Here is a 14,064-nt window from a genome sequence, read left to right as displayed (position 1 = left end):
CTTTTCTTAACCTGAGGTACCACTTTAGCTAATGGGGCCTCCCGCTGCCGCCGCGCCACTGGAGCCCGATTTCTATTCTCATCCTGAAGCAAAGTTCTTAACCTGAAGCACAATTTCTGGGTTAGAGGAGTCTGTAACCTGAAGCGTATGTGTAGTAGGGGTTGCTCGTGCGTAAGCCGGTGCAAACACCTGGCTGGGTTGCCTGAGTGAACCTTTTCTGTCCGGACAGCCACTCACCCGTGGCTGTCTCAATTGCTGGCAGAATCCGTCAGTGGGCGTTTCTTAAACGTCTTCCAGCAAAGAAGCTCTTTGACGCCTAATCTCCTCCTACTCTCTCTGCGCGAAAGCCTTCTGCGCAAGGAGGGCATAGGCAGTGGAGGACCTCTACTCTCCCCGCTGGTCCCCGGCAAGGAGTCATGGGACCGCCTCGCCGCTTCCCCCATCTGCCCCCCCCTTCTCCACTGGTGCTACGCTGATTCTCTTCCCCAGAAGATGGGCTGCCTCTCCCCATCTGGAATCCCTCTGGATTTTGCTATCTCCCTCCGGCACTGATGGCAGTTCCCTGACAGTATATAACCTGAAGCGTATGTAACCTGAGGTACCACTGTACTTAGAAAATGTATTTGATGGGGGGTGGGGTTCTCCAAGTGGTATAAAACTAAATTACTATGTTTTATGCATTGGGGACGAGATTCAATGAATGAGTCCTGTCAGTGGAAACCCTGTGCATAGACTTCCATGTGTGCAGTGGGGCTTTCCCCACTCTCTCCTGCTTTGTGCCCCTTAAATTCACTCTGGGGAGGAGCTGGGAGAAGACACAGGAGCAGTGCATGGAGGAAGGAGAGCAGGATCATCCCTTCCGGCAAGCCAAAATGTCTGTCCTGACAGAACAATTGACATGGCACCATGTTGAACTCCTCCCTCTGTGCCCTGCTCTAGGATTGTATTTAATGAACAGCAGGCTAGCAGTGCCTCAAATGAATAAAAGTGAATAAAACAAAAGAAAGGATGGCAACTTCCCAAGTGTGGTTCCACAGTTCTTACTGGAGTGTCGACACCAAACCCATGATGGATCTTGCCCATATCCCCTTTCCTCCACCTCCCAGCAGCCACTGGTGCCTTCTGCTTCGCTCTGTGGCAGCTATTACTAGCTATTACATCGCCCGGGACCAGCTTGAGGGCCACAGCACGATGGCGCCTTCACCTGGCAGTGTATCGCAGGTGGGGCTTGCCTGCACCTGACTCCCTCCCGTGCCCAGAGCATGGAGGGAGCAGCAAGATGCATCGCCCTGCGAGGCACTGGAGTGAAACCGCTGCCACTCTCACCAAGGGAGCTGAGGCAGTTTCACCCCAACGCCTCACGGGCCTGGGGCCAACGCAGCTCGTTCCTCCCTCCACTTTTTGACATTTTGATGTACAGTCATAGGTAAAGGTAAAGGGACCCCGACCATTAGGTCCAGTCGTGACCGACTCTGGGGTTGCGGCGCTCATCTCGCGTTATTGGCCAAGGGAGCCGGCGTACAGCTTCCGGGTCATGTGGCCAGCATGACTAAGCCGCTTCTGGTGAACCAGAGCAGTGCACGGAAACGCCGTTTACCTTCCCACAGGAGCGGTACGTATTTATCTACTTGCACTTTGATATGCTTTCAAACTGCTAGGTTGGCAGGAGCAGGGACCGAGCAACAGGAGCTCACCCCGTTGTGGGGATTCGAACCGCCGACCTTCTGATCGGCAGGTCCTAGGCTCTGTGGTTTAACCCACAGTGCGACCCGCATCCCTCTGTACAGTCATACCTCAGGATAAATACGCTTCAGGATAAGTATTTTCGGGTTGCGCTCCGCGGAGGCCCGGAAGTAACGGAGCGTGTTACTTCCGGTTTTCGCCGCTCGTGCATGTGCAGACGGTCAAAATGACATCATGCGCAGAAGCAGCAAAACGCGACCTGCACAGATGCGCTGTTGCATCTTACATTCTGTTCAGGATGTGAACAGGGCTCCGGAACGGATCCTGTTCGCACCCCGAGGTCCCACTGTATCATGATGTTTGGCAGGTGATACATCGCGATGTTGAAAAGCTTGACATCACCCAGTCCTAGTGTCCATAACACCTTTTACTTAGGTTTTTCTTGGGAGACCATCCGAGTTATATATCTGATTAATTCTTGATGGTTGTTCTTTAGCCACCTTGCCAAGTTTGTAAAAAAAAATAAAAATAAAAAAGGCAGGCAATAAACCCTAAAATTAAGTTCCTGTTCATAATCCTGGAAATTAAGATTAGGGCACTCATTTCCTCATCCCGCCATTTTCATGAATACTTTGAGCCTTGCTGTTTTGTATGCTGTGCTTTATTCTTCGCCCCCTGCTCCCTTCCTGTGTCTCAGTAAACCTTGGGCAATGTGAACTAATTTAATTTTAATAATTATGTCCTGGTGCATCTGCTGATTTACTGAGAATTGCTCTTAGTCATCATGTGATTTCTGAGAATAAGAAGCGTCAAGCAGCCTGGCAACCTATTATTTTGATCAAGCAGGCTGAGGCATAACACACAATAAACTAGGAGGATACTGGAAATGTACTGTAGCATCAGAAGGCCTCTCGACTTTAAATTCTGATGTGTGGCTTACATTATATTAGTACGCTTGATTGCCAGGCATATGTCCTGTCAGCAGTACATTTCTTAATAGGAATGAATCCATTTTAAATATTACATGTCATATGCACCTATTCATTTATAATGATAGAAACTTGACCAGCAAGGTCAGAATGCTATGGAAAAGCCTTTTTATCACTCTCTTGTGTTGCCGGTGGTATTCTGCCTTCACTCTTCCTTTTATAATGAATCTGTTAGAGATACAAATGCTAATGTGGAAAAAGGGAGGCGAACAGAAAAAAGCAGCTTGGAATTTTGTTTCTGCCTATAAGTTTAATATGTGCACAATCCCAAGGACACTTTGAAATTTTTCATCTTGAATCTTGTGCGAGAAGAATTCTGTGTGCTTAATTCCTTCACACACACTCACAGCAAGGAAGGTTAGGGGAAGGGAGTAAGGGCCACATACTATAAATTAATTATGCTACTTAAACTTTTTTGTTTTTCCTTTTTAAGAAAAGCAGTTTAAGAGCCAAAGAATTCCAAGTCTGTTTCAGGACCTTGGTGTGGTGGGGTGACAGTCTTCCTGATAAGAATCCGCTACTGTGAGCGTGAATGGCATATTTGAAAGGAAGGGGGGGGGGGATTTTCATTGGGACCATGGTGCAGAGTTAAAGGGTTAACCCGTGCATCATAGTCACAATCTGGTTTTGGCTCCCCTCCGTGTTTAAACATTAAACATTTAAAGATCTGCAAATATGACAATGCATTTAGTGCATCATCCAAGTTGCCTCTAGTTGGAAACCACAGTTTTGACCCGTACTGAGATTCTGGTGGCTCAGAAATCTGTCCTGGAAACAGAAGCTGACAGGTTCATAAGCTTTGGGGGTGGGATGGGGAGAAAGATAATGGGCCAGAGTGGGAGGAAGTTGGCGCCTTCTCTTTTTCTTGCCTTGTGCGATGGAGCTGTTTTCCACAGAAAGTCCCACAGTATGGATATTTTTCTCTCAGGATAACGTTGCAGTTTTATTTCACCTACCTGGAACCAACAAGCACCCTCAACCTGCAAGTCCTCAGCTTTTGCAGACCAATCTGTACAGGCATTTGGAGACCTGCATTTTAATATTACACCATAGATTTTGTACAGCTGTAGTTTTGCTGCTGTGACCTGCCCTTAGTGTCAGCATCGCCCTTGAGCCAGTGCCACCAACTGGACTCATCCACTTCAGCCCCGACTGGGCTAGGCGAGCTGGGTAGCACTTCCAGAGACCACCTTCTGCACAGGAGCAGGTCAAAGTGCTGTGGACTCACAGCTTAGAGTTTCACTCCCACAAGAAGACAGTCGTCGCACAGCAGAGTACAGCAGAGTCTAGCAGAGTATATAAACAACTCGGAGAGCAACTCTGTAGAATATCTTCTTTATTCTATAACTACAACTATAATACAACTATATACAGAGCTAAATAGGTCTAAGCATAAATGAATGCTGAACCGCACTGAGTGTCTGCAGCTGCTCTTAGCAGCAACCTTATCTAAACACACAATCTCTCTCTAACACTCTCTCTCTCCGACACACTGACTGACTCTTTGATGTGGTGCTGGAGCAGAATAAGTAGAGAGCAGAACACACCTCCTCCTCTCTGGAGAATCAGCAGACTCCTCAGGAGATTCTTGGATATGGGAGGGGTGAAATCTCCTCACTTAGGTCAGGCTGTGACCCGAAAGCAGAAAAACCAATGCCAGCTATGCCATGTCTTTGGTGTGATACCTGAAGGCTACCGGCATCCTTTCCTGGAATTGGGTCCCTGCATGAGCAATGACTGTCCTTTGAAAGCGAGACAGTACAGCAACCTGGAAGCACAAAATTGTAAATTCTGCTTTGTGAGGCTTGCTTCTGGCTTCCCTCTCCCACCCTTCTGCAGGATTGCGCTTCAATACAGAGGCTGAGACTGCTATAATAATAATAATAATAATAATAATAATAATAATAATAATAATAATAATAATAATATATTATTTATACCCCGCCCATCTGGCTGGGCCTCCCCAGCCACTCTGGGCGGCTTCCATAGAAACCAAAAATGCAATAAAATATCACACGTTAAAAACTTCCCTGATATTTGTCTGGAAAGTCCAAACTCTGAGATGGGGGGAAAAGAACCTTCTGGTATAGGAATCTTCTTATCCTCTCAGTGGGGAAGATAGGAAGAGGGCCAAATCAGTTGGACAAAATGGCCGCTTTGTGAAACGTGTCTCCATATTCTTGCACCTAGTGCAAGTGAATGTCAACGTCCCACTGTTGGAACCTGGTTGTAAAAGCCTGGATTTTCACCTGCACTTACTGGCATTTCTAAAGTAGTGATTGTGAGAGTCCTAATAGTTTGGGAATTTTAAAATATCAACCAGCCTTACATAAAAAACCCACAATACTGGACTGCACGGATTCTGCTAAAAAACAACCACACCCTATCACCCTGCTTTCCCACAAATGCAGGCCTTTAAAAGCATGAGCCTGCATTACAAAAATGCTTCCCATGTTGTCTTTTCTTAATAAAACTCATTCGATTCACTACTTTTTTCCCTGTGTGAAGTACGCTTGCCTTGTACTTTTTCAATTATTCAGCTTAGAGCAAGAGAAAGCAAACTGATCAAGGGAATGCAGACTGACTCTGTGGCAATAGGTGGACCTCACACAGAGCGAGGCTGTTTGTGCGAAACAGTAAGAAAGCTTCTGGAAGGAAGTAAAAACACTCCGCAGGGTATACTGACCATGCATGGGGTTTTTTGTTGTTGTTTTGAATGGCCAGTCTGTCAATGGGCACATGATACAAATGAGCACCTGAGACTCTTAATCTTGGGGTCATGGGTTTGAGGGCCACATTGGGCAAAAGATTCCTGCATTGCAGGGGGTTGAATAAGATGACCTTCACGATCCTGTCCAACTCTACAATTCTATAATTCTGTGATACAAATGAGCACCAGCTCATCTTGCAGGACAGCTCCTACTACCACCCAGTGATCAGGCCTGTGGTTATTTTCAAGCTTGCTAGTCACCATTTACTGTTACGAAGAAGAAGAGAAGAGGAAGAGTTTGGATTTGATATCCCGCTTTATCACTACCCGAAGGAGTCTCAAAGCGGCTCACAATCTCCTTTCCCTTCCTCCCCCACAACAAACACTCTGTGAGGTGAGTGGGGCTGAGAGACTTCAGAGAAGTGTGACTGGCCCAAGGTCACCCAGCAGCTGCATGTGGAGGAGCCGAGACGCGAACCCGGTTCCCCAGATTACGAGTCTACCGCTCTTAACCACTACACCACACTGGAGACAAGTGTGTTCAAATTTGGTTCTTCTTCTTGAATTGTTAATATGTTCTATAGGGGTATTATTTCTTTATGATCTCTACCGTATTCTTAAAAGCCAGGCATCGTGGTTGAGTACACTGTATGAAATTGCACTTTGATAGAGGTTATTCTACTAATAATTTTGTAACCCTTTGAGAGCCTGAGGGGAAACCATTCTTTTTAAAATTATTATCATTTATTGAACGTATGATTTTTAAAATTAATATACTGCCCTTCATCCAAGGATCACAGGGTGGTTTGCAGTTACTGTTGTGAGGTATGCGTATTAAAAATAAATGTTTTAATGTTATAAGATGACCAAAGTATGTTAAAAAAAAATGGCTAAGAGGACCAGAAAGAAAAGGCTGTGGTGTTGTTGCTTTTATATATAAGTGGTATAATGTTTTGTTTTTGTTAGGTTAGAAGAGTACCAGGTTCCAGTGGCCACCTCCACAAGACAGAAGATGGAGATTGGGAATGGAGCGATGATGAAATGGATGAGAAGAGTGAAGAAGGCAAAGCTGCATTTTCCCAAGAAAAGGTGACTTTTGGAAACTGCCCACTGTTACACACTTACGTGGAACTTGGACCTTTTGCTCGTTTTCTGAGGCCCTTTTCCATGTGTCCTCTCCAAGGGATTGTGAAAAGGGTGATGACATGAGAATGGGCCTTCTCAGTGGTGGCTCCTTGTTCTATGCAATGCTCTCCCAAAGGAGACACACCTGATGCCATCACTATCTGATTTTATATGTGATCCAAAAATATTTTTATTCACCCAGGCCTTTGGACCTTAATTTCCTGCATATCTTTTAGTGAGTTGGGGTTCAGGTGTCTCAGTTCTTATATATATATTATTAGGTTATTTTTTTCTCCTGTTTTTATTCATTTATTCATATTATTATTATTATATATATATTATTAGGTTATTTTTTCTCCTGTTTTTATTCATTTTTAATGCTTGTTTCTGTGAGTTGCTTTGGGTTCACCTTTCTGAAAAAAAGACTAATAAATACACATAAATAATTATTATTTTGGCACTTAAAAGCATGCAACAAGTAACTCTGGATGCTTCTCTTCTAGTCACGAAGAGTAAAAGAGGAGGAGGATGCTGAGGTAAATAACTGCTCTTATCTCTTATGTTCTGAATAGGTGAATGGCCCTTTTTATATTTTTGTCTGTGATCACGCTAGGCATTGTTGGCATCTTAAAATATGAAGCTTTAGGCTTGTATTGTCCTCAGAATAGATAATATATGGGTGAGGTGTAGATTTCAGCTAAAAACTCTCAGCATTTATTAAACTATTTTGAAAAGGCACCACAGCAGATAAAGAACTTGGAGCATAATCTCACGCTCTAACCAACTGAGTTATCCACATAATTATACACCTCTAGAGCTTTTGCGGTTGCATTTTAAAGAAGGTTTTACTTGCTTAAATTCTGCGTGTCGCCAAAGTGGTTTGCAATCTGTCCAATTAAAACCTATCGACTCAATACAAAGCCCTTTAAAAAAAAAAAAAAAGTCGCTCGGTTCTAAATAAAAGGAGCAAGGGAGACCAAGTGCCTACCTAAAACAATAGGTTTTATTTGCCACTGGTACCTGAAATGCATTGTGTCAAAGGCAGTGGCGTAGCGTGGGTTGTCAGCACCCGGGGCAAGGCAAGTAATTTGTGCCCCCTAACCCGTGGATTTGCGCCCCCTAACCCGTGGATTTGCGCCCCCTAACCCTAACCCCCAGATGTTGCGCCTGGTGCGGCCGGCCCCCCCTGACCCCCCACGCTACGCCACTGGTCAAAGGAATTCCACACAACTAGTGTAGCTTCAAAAAGGAATAGGTGGAAAACGGGACAGAAGTTTAAGACTATAAGGAGCTCTCCTTATACTCTTAATGAACCCAGGATAGTTTAGGTCCATCTAAGTGAGTCTCCTGTTTCTGGCAATGGTCAACGAGATGCTACCGTTGTTGTTCCTCAGCAACTAATACTTAGAGCCTGACTGCCTCTGAACCTGTAGGATGCATCAAGCTATGATGAGTAATTAGACTTCTTCCAGGAATCTGTCTTAATTCTCTTTAAAAGCTGCCTGGGGGTTTCTGATACAACAAAACGCAATTAAGAAAAAACTCTGGAATGGGAAAAAGGATAAAATATTAGAGAAGATAAGAGATGGAGAGAAAAGATTGAGATCTAAACCAAAATCCAAAGAGATCTTGCGAGAAATTAAATATCACCAGGCACAATATTTGAAATTGATAAATCAAGAAGTGGAATGGAAAATTAAACAAATGAGACAAAGATCCTTTGAGTCAGCAAATAAATGTGGGAAACTGCTGGCATGGCAGTTGAAAAAAAGACAGAAACTTAACTATGTTACCAATCTAGAGGTGGAAGGGAAAAATATTCAGAAACCAGGTGAAATTAGAAAGTGTTTCCAGAAATACTTCAAAAAGTTGTATACACAAGGGCCCGAGGAAGTGTCTGAGATGGAACGATTTTTGAAACTCAACGGCTTACCAGAACTATCTCAGGATAAGAGATCAATCCTGAACTGTAAAATAACTCAACAGGAAATTGAAGATGCCATTCAGAATATGCAGCTGGGCAAATCTCCAGGCCCAGATGGGCTTACCTCCAAGTACTATAAGACACTAAAAGACTACTTGACTCTACCACTAATGGAGGTTTGCAATCAGATTATGGGGGGAGGAAGGGCACCGGAAACGTGGAAAGAAGCTTTCATCACATTGATACCCAAAGTGGAAACTGAAAAGACTCAACTTAGGAACTACCGTCCCATCTCACTCCTGAATGTGGATTACAAAATATTTGCAGACATTTTGGCAAGTAGATTGAAAAAGGTTTTAAATGAAGTAATTCATAAGGACCAAGCAGGCTTTCTTCCTGGTAGGCATTTGTTTGACAATACTAGGAATATTATCGATATCCTGGAACTTTTACAAACAAATATTAACACTAAAGCAGTGTTAATTTTTATTGATGCTGAGAAGGCCTTTGACAACATTTCTTGGAAATTTATGAAGAAAAACTTGGAAGGGATGGGAGTGGGACGAGGGTTTGAAAATGGCATAGAAGCAATTTATTCAGAACAAAAAGCTAAGTTGATAGTGAACAATGTGGTGACAGAGGAGTTTCACATTGAAAAAGGAACACGACAGGGGTGCCCCCTATCCCCCCTATTATTTATATCAGTCCTGGAGGTTTTGCTGAACATGATTAGGAGGGACCGGCAAATACAGGGGATCACGGTCGGAGTGAAACAATATAAATTGAAAGCATTTGCAGATGACTTAGTAATAACATTACAGGAGCCAGAATCTAGTACAAAAAGAGTTCTGGAACTGATACAAGAATTTGGTCGGGTGGCAGGATTTAAGTTGAACAAACAAAAAACTAAAGTTTTGGGGAAAAACTTGACGCCCTTAGAAATAGAGGGGTTTCAGAAGGAAACAGAGTTAACTGTGGTTAAGAAAGTGAAATACCTGGGGGTAAACTTGACGCCTAAAAATTTGAATTTGTTTAAGGACAATTATGAGAAATGCTGGTCAGAAGTTAAGAAAGACTTGGAAACTTGGTCGAGACTGAAGCTTTCCTTGCTGGGCCGAATTGCTGCTGTTAAGATGAATGTTTTGCCAAAAATGTTGTTTTTATTTCAAACCTTGCAGGTCGTGGACAGAATGGAATGTTTTGGAAAGTGGCAGAGGGATATCTCAAAATTTGTCTGGCAGGGCAAAAAGCCCCGAATAAAGTTTAAAATACTAACTGATACAAAAGAAAGAGGGGGGTTTGCCCTGCCGGACTTAAGGTTATACTATGAGGCGGCAGCCTTCTGCTGGTTGAAAGATTGGATTTTATTAGAGAATACAGATGTCCTAGACCTGGAAGGTTTTAACAATTCGTTAGGATGGCATGCGTATTTGTGGTACGGCAAGGCAAAAACACATGGAATGTTCAAAAACCATATTGTTAGGAAAGCAATCTTTATGGTCTGGATGAAATACAAAGACTTACTTGAAAGTAAGACTCCGAGGTGGTTATCACCAGTGGAGGCTAAGGCGCGGAAAAAACCCAATATGGAGGCCGGCTGGCCGAAATATTGGGAACTAGTAGAAAAAATTGGTGACAATTGGAGGTTGCGGAGCTTTGAAAATTTAAAGGATAAGGTGCAAGATTGGTTTCACTATGCCCAAATTAACGAGGTTGTTAAATTGGATAAAAAAACAGGATTCCAGGTGGAAAGATCGAAACTTGAGACAGAGCTGTTAGAACCAAAGACTAAGGTATTATCGAGAATGTATAACTTGTTGCTTAAATGGAACACTCAGGATGAGACAGTTAAATCAGCCATGATAAAATGGGCTCAAGACATTGGCTATAATATCATGTCTGAGGACTGGGAAAGGTTATGGACCACCGGTATGAAGTTTACGGCATGCAATGCCTTGAAAGAAAATATTATGAAAATGGTATACAGGTGGTACATGACCCCAGTCAAGCTTGCTAAGATATATCATTTGTCTGATAATAAATGTTGGAAGTGTAAGGAGGCTGAAGGAACATTCTTTCACCTTTGGTGGACCTGCCCAAGAGTGAAGGCTTTCTGGGAAATGATCTACAACGAATTAAAAAAGGTGTTTAAGTACACCTTTCCTAAAAAACCGGAAGCCTTCCTCTTGGGTATTGTTGGCCAAAAGGTGCTAAAGAAGGATAGAACGTTTTTTATGTATGCTACCACAGCAGCAAGAATTTTGATCGCCAAATATTGGAAGATTCAAGATTTGCCCACACTGGAAGAGTGGCAAACGCAACTGATGGACTATATGGAGTTGGCCGAAATGACTGCCAGAATCCGAGACCTGGGAGAAGAAGCAATGGAGGAGGACTGGAAAAAATTTAAGAACTATTTGCAAAAATTTTACAAGTTATATGAACTATAAAAAGACGCATAATTTGAAATGCCAGCCCCAGCAATGAGAGCGTAATATATATGAAATTGGATAATAATATTGAAAGAACCAAAGTTTAAATGTTAAATACAACAATATGTTTTATTTTTAGAGTAAATGGATAATAAGGGATTTAAACTTAAATTGCAATTGAAAGTATAAAGAAACACAGGAAACAAGATTATAATTTGCTGATAAATTTATTGTTAAGAATGCATTGTGCGGGAGATGTGGGGAAGTTCGATAGAAAGATGAAGTAAGCTGTTGGAAAGTTATACTTTTTTCTTTTTCTTCTTTTGTCTTTATCTTTTTGTTTCTCTTTCTTCTGTTTATGTCTGAAAAAATGTAATAAAAACTATTTAAAAAAAAAAAAAAGCTGCCTGGGCTGGTGTCCACCACCTCTTGTTGCGAGTTTGTTGTGTGAAGTACTTTGCTTTTGTCTATTCTGATTAGTCTGTTAGTTCCCTAAGTTCAAGCAGTGGTGTGAAATTCCATGCAGGTGCTTAGGTTATAGTAATTGCAGACAGTGTTGTCCTTCCATTCACAGCAGGCTCTTTGATCCAGCAGAAGCTTCCATGAGTAGAGCAGAAAAGGAGGGAATGTGCACTGATTTCCTCCCTCCTGCTGTGTCTCTCCCAAATCTGCCCCACAACAGTTTGAGAGGTGGCACAGAGGTCTGGAGCTGCAGGAGAAAGGGAGCATTTGAGATTCACTTCCCTCTCTGTTCTGCTTATAGAAGCTTCTGCTGTTGCGTTGAGCCTTCTTTGAATGGGAGGGCAGCATGTTCTCCATTTCTTTAAATTCTTCATTGAACTTGTGCAATGTTGGGATACAAAAACAAGCAAATGAAATTCACCGTGCTTTCTTTTAAACAGATTTCCATGAATTCCAGCAATATCCCCGATCAAATACAGAATCTATCTATTAAAGGTTCTGAGGTACGACCACTATTAACATTACTTACGGTTTGGGTTGATGGGGTGGATTTTATGAGGTGTTTTGCACAATCAAACTAGCATGGGGTGTACGAGAGAGCACTGAGTAAACAGCCTAAGGCTGGGTTTGGCATTCGGTGAAGTGGTTTCATGATAGCTCTCCACAACGCCAGTTTTCAACTTGCTACAGGTTTACTGTGCTACCAACTAGATTAGAAGTTATGCCATAACACATATTTTTTACCATGCGCCACAGTGATCGGTCCACATACTAACTGTGCAAAGTTAGCTGAATGTATTGGCCTTAAGCAAAATGGACATTTGTGGTGAGAGGAGTTGAAATTGTGCCCCTGTCCAGAGTCTTCCTTCCTTCCTCTCCCTGTTCTCAGTTAGCCACAGTGATTCTTCGTTTAGAGGCCCTTAACCTCATATTTGGGACGCGGGTCCCACTGTGGGTTAAACCACAGAGCCTAGGACTTGCCAATCAGAAGGTCGGCGGTTCAAATCCCCTTGACGGGGTGAGCTCCCGTTGATCGGTCCTTGCTCCTGCCAACCTAGCAGTTCGAAAGCATGTCAAAATGCAAGTAGATAAATAGGTACCGCTCTGGCGGGAAGGTAAACGGCGTTTCCGTGCACTGTTCTGGTTCACCAGAAGCAGCTTAGTCATGCTGGCTACATGACCCGGAAGCTGTACACCGGCTCCCTTGGCCAATAAAGCGAGATGAGCGCCACAACCCCAGAGTCAGTCACGACTGGACCTAATGGTCAGGGGTCCCTTTACCTTTACCTAACCTCATATTTTATGTGTTGGACATACAGTGGTGCCTCGCGAGACGAAATTAATTCGTTCCGCAAGTCTCTTCGTCTTGCGAGTTTTTCATCTTGCGATGCACGGTTTCCCATAGGAATGCATTGAAAATCAATTAATGCGTTCCTAGGGAAACCGCCTTCAGACCAGGTCCGGGGACAGTCTGTCCCCGGACCTCTTCTGAAGGCTGGGGGGGGGGGACAAGGGCTTTTCTTCCCACCCCCAGCATTTTAAAAAACCCCGGGACAGCGGAGGACTTCTCCGCTGTCCGGGCGATCTTAAAATGCTGGCGGGCGGCATTTTAAAATCGCCCCGGGACAGCGGAGGACTTCTCCGCTGTCCGGGGTGATTTAAAAGCCCCTGGGAAGGCAGGCAGGGGGGACAAAGACTTTTGCCCCCCGCCAGCCTTCAGAAGAGGTCCTGGACCTCTTCTGAAGGCGGGCGGGGGGCGAAAGTCTTTGCTCCCCCCCCCCGCCTGCCTTCAAAAGCCCTCCGGGACAGGCAGGCAGGGGGGAGCAAAGACTTTCGCCCCCCGCCCGCCTTCAGAAGGTGTTCCCTCCCCGCCGCCCGGCTTCGGAACGATGCTCCGAAGCCGGGCAGCGGGGGCAGGCGTTCCCGCCCCGCCGCCCGGCTTCGGAGCATCGTTCCCAAGCCCGGCGGCGGCGGGAGGAGGCGTTCCCGCCCCGCCGCCCGGCTTCGGAGGAGGTCCGAGGACAGTGGGGAAGACGCGCTGCGCTTCCCCGCTGTCCCGAATATTTCCCTATGGGCTGTCGTCTTGCGAAGCAAACCCATAGGGAAATTCGTCTTGCGAAGCGCCTCCAAAACGGAAAACCCTTTCGTCTAGCGGGTTTTCCGTCTTGCGAGGCGTTCGTCTTGTGAGGTACCACTGTATAAACAAAATGCACATTACCTGGTTTCTTACTAAATTCAATTCTACGTTAAACCAGGGGGTGGCATAGTTAATACAATGGCGTTAAACTGTGCCCTCTTAAGTGCAGGTTTGCAGTTTATTGGATTAATCTGGGAAATAGATTTAAGGTGAGTGCTCTGTTATTGTCTTGTATCCATTTTAAAGTTTGTTTTTGTAAGGTGAATTGTTTCTTCTGAAAGAGTAAGTGTGTACTACTTTCTCTTTCTCTCTCTCTCTCTCTCTCTCTCTCTCTCTCGTTGGAACTTAGACTCGGCCTGCTGTTAGTAATGAATTTGGTGAAGTTCCATGTGCTGTGAATCTTGTTTTAAGACTAAGGTAAGACGTTTCATCTATTTGCCTTCATAGACTTGGTGGGGTGGGGGGTCAGTGTTGTTAACTTTAATAACATTAGCAGAAACTAAGTGTTCACATAATCCTTTCTCAGTATGACCAATATGAATGGCATTCCCATGACTAATTGCTCTCTTTTAATTGCTTACTAAAAGAGAAGGGGTGGGGGT

General features: G+C 44.1%; 1 protein-coding gene across 5 annotated transcripts in view; it reads left to right on the top strand.

Moving 5' to 3' along the window:
• The window catches only part of STK39 (serine/threonine kinase 39), a 119,530-nt gene that overhangs the window by 73,775 nt on the left and 31,691 nt on the right, over window positions 1–14,064 (top strand). For all 5 annotated transcript variants that reach the window (XM_081175484.1, XM_081175480.1, XM_081175481.1 and 2 more), the window contains exons 11-14: window positions 6,349–6,471; window positions 7,011–7,043; window positions 11,766–11,828; window positions 13,812–13,879. In XM_081175484.1, the coding sequence (XP_081031610.1) occupies window positions 6,349–6,471; window positions 7,011–7,043; window positions 11,766–11,828; window positions 13,812–13,879 (287 nt within the window). The remainder of the gene's footprint in view (window positions 1–6,348; window positions 6,472–7,010; window positions 7,044–11,765; window positions 11,829–13,811; window positions 13,880–14,064) is intronic.

This window comes from Podarcis bocagei, assembly GCF_964188305.1.
Source record: "Podarcis bocagei genome assembly, chromosome: 1".
Taxonomy (NCBI): domain Eukaryota; kingdom Metazoa; phylum Chordata; class Lepidosauria; order Squamata; family Lacertidae; genus Podarcis; species Podarcis bocagei.
The sequence above is the reverse complement of the archived record's forward strand: the minus strand, read 5'-3'. Positions and strand labels throughout refer to the sequence as shown.